This window comes from Chiloscyllium plagiosum, chromosome 24 (genome assembly GCF_004010195.1).
Source record: "Chiloscyllium plagiosum isolate BGI_BamShark_2017 chromosome 24, ASM401019v2, whole genome shotgun sequence".
Classification (NCBI taxonomy): domain Eukaryota; kingdom Metazoa; phylum Chordata; class Chondrichthyes; order Orectolobiformes; family Hemiscylliidae; genus Chiloscyllium; species Chiloscyllium plagiosum.
Window position 1 is genome coordinate 24,298,499 of NC_057733.1, and position 8,775 is coordinate 24,307,273.

Genomic DNA, 8,775 nt, shown 5'->3' on the forward strand with positions numbered 1-8,775 from the left:
TGACCTATTGTAACAGGGTTAGGTTAATAAAAGAACAACAAGTTCTCAATTGAATAAGCGGAATACTAGCACCAGCTGTAATAAATGTGTACCCTGTACAGTATTTATTAACAGATCAAGTCAAAAGGTAAAAACTGATTGAGTAACACACACAGTAATTTGAGTGGACAAAACAGTGAAAGCTGTTTCTGAACGTAATTTCAGAAACTGTGATTAGTGAACACAGTTTTTGATTATTCTGATTTTGTTTCACCTTTAGTTATAGGGAAGTAACATTTTGCAGCTAATTTCTATGAAATGAGCAATTACATCCCATTTAATAGGAGAGCTGTCAGACTTGCTCCCTGCACAAGGTGGTGAAGGAAAATAAGAGTTATCTATGTGATGTTGTTCTCACCATTTCATCTGCAGCAGACATCTAAATCTCCCACTGATTTGCCAGGAATAACCATTGAATGGTCCTTGTGAAAATACAGCCTCACCTTCACAGTGAGGAAACCTCCCTTCATGTAATGTGGCACTACGACCCAACAACTCTGGGACCTAGCTTGAATCTAGTAATCCAAAACTAGGCATTCATTTCACCAGCAACAGCAGCTTGATATATCTTCACAATATGTAGCCTCATGATCAAGACATCTCTTTACCTTCCGTTACATGAAGTGGGGAGATCAAACCTAATAGGCATATAGAGAAAGGAACGTAAAACTTGTAGTATTTTCACAACCACAGGACATGCCAAACTGTTGCACAGCTAATGAAAGAAAGTTGTTTTTATATAGTGCCTTTTTGTGGTGAAGCTTCAAAATGTAAAACTTAACATAAGAGACCAACTAATCTTTCCCGAGAACGCAAGTGAGGAAAATTGAAAAAAATTTGAAAGCTGTGCTTTGCTAACTTGTTGTACATAACTTTTTCTTTTGTTTTGGAAGTAAAACCGCAGCCACAACTCTCAGAAGACAAATGCTCAACTGAAAACATTTTGCCTCAAGGACATGTGCAACCATGAATGGGTGGAAATAATGCCTGATTAGTTGAAGTTTTGAATTCAGGCTGTCAGAATTGTTCAGGCTAACTTTGCAATTGGAGTTAATGAGAATAAATCCAATTGAAATGATTTCTCCTGTGAAATGCTTCAAATCCAATGATGCAAAATCCTTTGAAATAATCAACTAACACTCTTTATTTCAAAGAGTAGAAGCACCTACTCTTTGGAATAAAGAGTATTTTTAAGTCTAATTAAATTGCAAACTAAGAAAATGATTGTGACTCATATATCATCTGCCAATTGAACCACTTTGCATTGAGATTTTCTGTTTTGATTGTCAACCTTTTTCTGTTTCACAGCTTGTACTCCGACAAAATGCGGGAGGGCAGTGACGGATACAGTGGTGAATCGAGAAGAGGCAGAGAAGATGTTACGGTACAGGATTTTAACTTTACAAATGACTGGTAAAATCCCTGTGATGATTACTGAATAAAATAATGGAAAAACCATTAAGATAGTAAAGATTGGTAAAATTATGTACAAAACATGGAAAGCATGAGTACTTAAGTTGTTATAAAGGAGGCTTGGTGGAGAGGGAAGAAATTGAATACATTAAGATATGGATGGCTGACATAGGAAGAGGGTACACCTTTTAGCCCACTGAACCCGTTCTGTCATTCAATAAGGTTATGGCTGATTAGTGAACTAATTCAGTCTATCTGCCTTTGGCCATTGACCTCAATATCATTGATTAACAAAAAATTATTAGATTTCAAATTAGCAATTAACGTAGCATCAATTGCATTGTCAGAAAATAGCTCCAAACTTCAACAACCCTTTCTGAGGAGAAGTATTTTTTTAATATCATTTCTGAAAGGTGTAGCTCCAAATTTCTGGACAGTGCCCACTCTTTCTAATTTCCTCAACCAGCAGAAATATTTTTCCTCATGTCACCTTATCATTTTCCTTAACATCTTTAAAACTTCAACCAAATGACCCCTTACTAATTTCAAGGGTATATAGCACCAGTTTGTGTAATCTCTTATCATAACTCTGAGTATCATTTTGTTAAATATATTCTGCATATCGTGAAAGATCAATACAATTGTTCTAAAGAATGGTACTGCTCCCAATACCTTGCATGTGCTCCAAAGAGGATTTTGGAAAGTTATAGCGTTACGTTTGCCGCTTTGTATTCTAGTCTTTGAAATAGTCAACATTCTTGACACTTCTAAAACAAAAATATTTTCCATCCATCATGATCTCTGTACATGCCAGCTACCTCCTGGAATTCTTTGGATCACCACTGTTTCTAGTCTTTCAGCATTTAAAAAATATCCTGTTCTATCAATTTTAAACCCCACTTGGATGACATTGCATTTGCTACAGTGAAATTCCTTTGATATTCCTTTGCCCATTTACTGAATCTATTAATGTTCCTCTGTCATTTTTTGCTTCTATATATGCTGCTATTATGTCAATGACAAAACTGGATATGTGGCTTTTGATCCTATCATCTAAATTGTTAATGAAAACAGTGAATAGTTGAGGCCTGGCACAGCTCTTAGTTGGGGCGCCCTGAATCACTTTGTGCCAGTTGGAGTTCCTGCCCTTTATTCCCACACACTAGTTTCTTCTGTTCACCCAGTTACTCTGGGGTCAAAAAATTTACATTCATTTCCATGCACTTCAATTTTTGTTCACAGTCTCTTATGAGGAACTTTTGTCAAATGCCACTTGGAGGTTATTGCAAAATAATACGTGTGGACAGCTTCCTGTTTACTTCAGTTACCTTTTCAAAAGCTTCAATCACGTTCATCTGACATGACTACCCTTTAAAAATCCATTCTGGCTCCCTCTGGTCAGCTGAAAAATTTCAAGAAATTCAGTTACCCATTCTTAGACATCGATTCTAGCAATTTTATGACAATGGACATTATGCTAACCGTTCTATAATTCCCTAGTTTCCAACTTCCATCTTTTATAAATAACAGTATCAATGTAATTTTGTACTCCACGGTAACTGTTCCCATATAAAGAGAACTTTGGGTGATTGGATATAATTTTGTATTGCAGTTTTCTCATCTATATTCTTTAAGATCCCAGGTTGGAAGCCATTTGGCATGGGGAAGTAGCGCTTTTATTTCGTGCTGTTGTTTTCTTCATTATCAAAATTTTGTTGAGTCCTATCCGTAATTCTGTGTTCTTTTATCTTGGAATGTATCCTTTCCAAATAGGGTCTAGTAGAAAGTGAGGACTGCAGATGCTGGAGATCAGAGTTGAGAGTGTGGTGCTGGAAAATGACAGCAGGTCAGGCAGCATCCGAGGAGCAGGAGAATCAACATGTTGGGCATAAGCCCTTCATCAGAATTCCTGATGAAGGAAAGGGTTTTGAGATGTTCGTGGCGTTGTTAGGATTTATAACTAGGTGGAGATCAGTGTGGAGCCAGCAGAAGATGGTCAGTTTAAGAGTTCATAAGGAGCTAGAGAAGGTCTTAATTCCTTCATAAAGTAATTATAAAGATAAGTAAGTCAAAACTCCCTGAGGTTTCTGACTATAACACAGAGTTTGGGACTTTTCAGGGGGTCCTAGATACTGGGTAACCCAGTCAGAAGAGTTAGTCCACGTCATTTATTCATTGGAAACAGGATGGATTTCCTTTATTAAAAGCCTTAAATACTGGGGAAAAAGGCATCTACTCTAATGAAATCTGATTTGAATTATGTCTTGTTTACTTTGTGAGACTTATAATGTGGTTTATTTGTGGAATTGAGAACCGATCTTTCAGCAAATAAGTGGAATTGAATCTCAGCTTTGAGTAACATTTGTTTGCAATTACCCTTCAATGAATGTAGGGAGGGAGGAACATAGAACATAGAAGAATACAGCGCAGTACAGGCCCTTTGGCCCTCGATGTTGCGCCGATCCAAGCCCACCTAACTCTAAGACTTTGCCCACAACAGAAGTGAGACTCACCGGCCTATAGGAATCAAGAGTGCTCTGAAGTATATGCAATACTTGGTGCATTGGGCTTGATTTTCCAGATCATACATTGTACATAAAGTGCCTTAAATTTGGTGTGAAAATGGAATTGATAAAACAACTTTGGACATTCCAGTTTTGTGGAGTAGATTAGATTAGATTGCTTACAGTATGGAAACAGACCATTCGGCCCAACAAGTCCATACTGACCCGCTGAAGCACAACCCACCCAGACCCATTCCCCTACATTTACCCCTTCACCTAACACTATGGGCAATTTAGCATGACCAATTCACCTGACCTGCACATTTTTGGACTGTGGGAGGAAACCGGAGCACCCGGAGGAAACCCACGCAGATACAGGGAGAATGTGCAAACTCCACACAGACAGTCGCCTGAGGTGGGAATTGAACCCAGGTCTCTGGCGCTGTGAGACAGCAGTGCCACCGTACCACCCAGTTTTGAATGAAGACAATTGTTCAGGCCACTTGCCTTCATCCTATACGGAATACTATCAATGCCAATAGTTTTTATGCACGGCCTATTGTACACTTTGCTTGCAATTAATGATAATTTTCTCAGTAAATAGTTGCTTAGAAAATATTCACAGAACCCCTATCCTAAATGAGATCTTTGAGATGCTGAATCTTTCCCCTCTTGTTCAGCTTCCCCGCCATTTCCAGAAGTATTAATTTGGGTGAGGTTCTCATATCCTGATTAATGCTTCATTTGGAAAGTTTGGTTAATCTTTATTAAGACACTGCTGCTTTCCAAACTGGATTTGATATTATTTGTCATTTTTTCTCATCTGAGGATATGGATTTGACACCGGATCTGATGTCAGGATATACAGCAAGGACTTAATTACTGAGTTTGTGTTTTTCGTTTGCATTTTAAACATAGCAGCCCAATAATGAACAAAATGTATTCTCTTCTTGAACCTCCATGATTTGGATATACTTCAGTAACATTTTATTTGGCTTTTAAACAATGTTCTTAAAATTCTATCATAACATCAGAGAGAGCTCAGGAGACAGAGTGTTATGGTGGAAGGTGGTTTTTCAGACTGGAGGCCTGTGACCAGCAGTGTTCTGCAGGGATCAGTGCTGAGCCCTCTGTTGTTTGTTATTTATAAAAATGATTTTGATGAGAATACAGTGAACATGGTTAGTCAGTTTGCGAATGACACCAAAATTGGTGGTATAGTGGACAATGAAGACAGTTATCTAAGAGTCCAATGGCATCTTGATCAGCTGGGCCAGTGGGGTGGGGAGTGGCAGATGGAATTTAATTTAAATAAATGCGAAGTGTTGCATTTTAGTAAGACAAACCAGGGTAGGACTCTCAGTTAATGGCAGTGTGCGGGGGAGTTGTTGCCTTTTTCTAGAGATTTTAAAAGGGACCTGTGGATCAACTTTTAAACAAGTTACAGATAACTCCGATCAGAATGTTATACATGAATTTGCCCAGATGCCAATACCAAATACCTCAATACCAAAGCAGTCAAATCAATACGTACACAAGCCAGTACAAAAGCATAACAGTCCCACTTTATTAGAAACAAAATTACAATAATCTTAATACTGAACATACGTTCCCTAATCCTATTTGGCCCCATAAGGATACAATACTTCCCAGGTCTCTTGTAAATCTACACAGTTGCTGTCTCTGTGACTCTGTGTCTGGGTCTGTGATGCTGCTTTCTTCCTCTCTGTCTCTCTCTCTTTGGATGGTTCAGCTGGTCATTGCCTCTTGCCATGCCGGTCTCCTCGGAGGACTGCAGACAATTCCAGAGACTCTGAGTGTGGTTCCAAGAGAGTGGTCTGCAGGTGAACCCATGTTTTTAGATGGTTTTCTGGAACTTTCTATAGTTCTGGCCAATCAGGGAGATACACTTAATAGTTTGAAACAAAAGTCAGTAATTTAAATGGCATGCAACTGTCAGTTTCTTTGTGCAGTAGGACTTGATGCTTCTTTTTCTGTGCTGTCCTTTGTTTAGTGAGTACGTTTTGGGGGTGTCTGTCCAGGACAATTGTTGCCTTTTATACTAAAGTAAGGTCATTAGTATCTGGCTGCTGTGTTTGCACTGTGTCAGTGTGTGGGTTTTTGGTGATTTCAGAGTTTCACTTGGCCAACGTTCCCATAATCCCTTGCTGTTTGCCCAAATCAGTATCTGTATTTTAGCAGCTAGAAAGCTGCTACAAGGTGTTTTTGAACAGATACCCAGGAGTTCAGATAAATAGTTTCTTGAAAGTGGCATCATAGGTAGACAGGTTGGTGAAGAAGACATTTGGCACGCATACCTTAATTGATCAGAGTATTGAGTAATGGAATTGAGACTTTGTTGCGACTGTACTGGACATTGGTGAGCTCTCTTTTGGAGTACAACATACAGTTCTCATTGCCCTGCTATAGAAAGGATATTATTAAATTGTGGAGGGTGCAGAAAAACTTACAATGATGTTGCAGGGATTGGAGGGTTTCAGTTACAGGGTGAGCCTGGATGAGCTGAGACTGTTTTCCCTGGAGTGTGTGAGGTTGAGGGGTGACTTTGTAGAGGTTTATAAAACAATAAGGGGCATAGATAAGTTGAATACCAAAGGTCTTTTCCATAGGGGAGGTGAGTTCAAAACTAGAAACATAGGTTGACAGGGAGAGGAGAAAGATTTAAAAGGGACCTGTGGATCAACCATTTCACACAGAGGATGATGCATATATGGAATGAACTACAAGAGGAAGTGGTAGATGCAGGTACAGTTACAACATTTATAAAAAAATTTGGACAGGTACATGAATAGGAGGAGCTTAAGGGGATATGGGCCAAACACAGGTAATTGGGACTAGTTTAGTTTGGGAAACCTGGTCGGCATGGACAAGCTGGGCCAAAGGGTCTGTTTCCATGCTGTATGACTCTCCAACTTCTTACAGAGTCATAGAGATGTACAGCATGGAAACAGACCCTTCGGTCTAACCCGTCCATGCCGACCAGATGTCCCAACCCAATCTAGTCCCAGCTGCCAGCACCCGGCCCATATTCCTCCAACTCTTCCTATTCATATACCCATCCAGTTGCCTATTAAATGCTGTAATTGTACCAGCCTCCACCACTTCCTCTGGCAGCTCATTCCATACATGTACCACCCTGTGTGTGAAAAAGTTGCTCCTTGGGTCTCTTTTATATCTTTCCCCTCTCACCCTAAACCTATGCTCTCTCGTTCTGGACTCCCACCACCCCAGGGAAAAGACTTTGTCTATTTATCCTATCCATGCCCCTCATGATTTTATAAACTTCCATAAGGTCACCCCTCAGCCTCCGACGCTCCAGGGAAAACAGCCCCAGCCTGTTCAGCCTCTCCCTATAGCTCAAATCCTCCAACTCTGGCATCATCCTTATAAATCTTTTCTGAATCCTTTCATGATAGGAAGGAGACCAGAATTGCATGCAATATTCCAACAGTGGCTTAACCAATGTCCTGTACAGCCGCAACATGACCTCTCAACTCCTGTACTCAGTACTCTGACCAATAAATGAAAGCAGACCAATTGCCTTGTTTGCTATCCTCTCTACCTGCGACTCTACTTTCAAGGAGCTATGAACCTGCACTTCAAGGTCTCTTTGTTCAGCAACACTCCCTAAGATCTTACCATTAAGTGTATAAGTCCTGCTAAGATTTGCTTTCCCAAAATGCAGCACCTAGCATTTATCTGAACTGCGACTCCACTTTCAAGGAGCTATGAACCTGCACTTCAAGGTCTCTTTGTTCAGCAACACTCCCTAAGATCTTACCATTAAGTGTATAAGTCCTGCTAAGATTTGCTTTCCCAAAATGCAGCACCTAGCATTTATCTGAATTAAACTCCCACTGCCACTTCTCAGCCCATTGGCCTATCTGATCAAGATCCCGTTGTAATCTGAGGTAACCTTCTTTCGCTGTCCACTACACCTCCAATTTTGGTGTCATCAGCAAACTTACTAACTGTACCTCTTATGCTTGCATCCAAATCATTTATATAAAAGACGGAAAGTAGAGGACCCAGCACCGATCCTTGTGGCACTCCACTGGTCACAGGCCTCCAGTCTGAAAAACAACCCTCCACCACCACCTTCGAGGTGGTCTTATATCTTAGAACCAGTTCTGTATCAAAAAGGCTAGCTCTCCCTGTATTCCGTGAGATCTAACTTGCTAATCAGTCTCCCATGGGGAATCTTGTCGAACGCCTTACTGAATTCCATATAGATCACATCTACTGTTTTGCCCTCATCAATCTTTTTTGTTACTTCTTCAAAAAACTCAATCAAGTTAGTGAGACATGATTTCCCATGCACAAAGAGACCAGTGAGCCTGACCTCAGTGGTGGGCAAGTTGTTGGAGGGAATCCTGAGGGACAGGACCTACGTGTATTTGGAAAGGCAAGGACTGATTAGGGATAGACCTGCATGTCCTTGGCAGAGTGGGAGGGGGAGTTAAAGTGTTCAGCCACGGGGCAGTTGGGTTGGTTGGTGCGGATGTCCCAGAGGTATTCTCTGAAACGTTCCGCAAGTAGGTGGCCTGTCTCCCCAATGTAGACGAGGCCACATCGGGTGCAGTAGATGATGTGTGTGGAGGTGCAGGTGAATTTGTGATGGATGTGGAAGGATCCCTTGGGGCCTTGGAAGGAAGTGAGGGGGGAGGTTTAGGCGCAAGTTTTGCATTTCTTGCGGTTGCAGGGGAAGGTGCTGGGAGTGGAGGTTGGGTTGGTGGGGGGTGTGGACCTGACGAGGGAATCGCGGAGGGAGTGGTCTTTCCGGAACGCTGATAGGGGA

General features: G+C 40.8%; 1 protein-coding gene across 3 annotated transcripts in view; it reads left to right on the forward strand.

Moving 5' to 3' along the window:
- Positions 1-8,775, forward strand: part of uts2r2 (urotensin-2 receptor 2) — a 144,741-nt gene that overhangs the window by 41,179 nt on the left and 94,787 nt on the right. For all 3 annotated transcript variants that reach the window (XM_043714606.1, XM_043714605.1, XM_043714604.1), the window contains exon 3: positions 1,348-1,423. In XM_043714606.1, the coding sequence (XP_043570541.1) occupies positions 1,348-1,423 (76 nt within the window). The remainder of the gene's footprint in view (positions 1-1,347; positions 1,424-8,775) is intronic.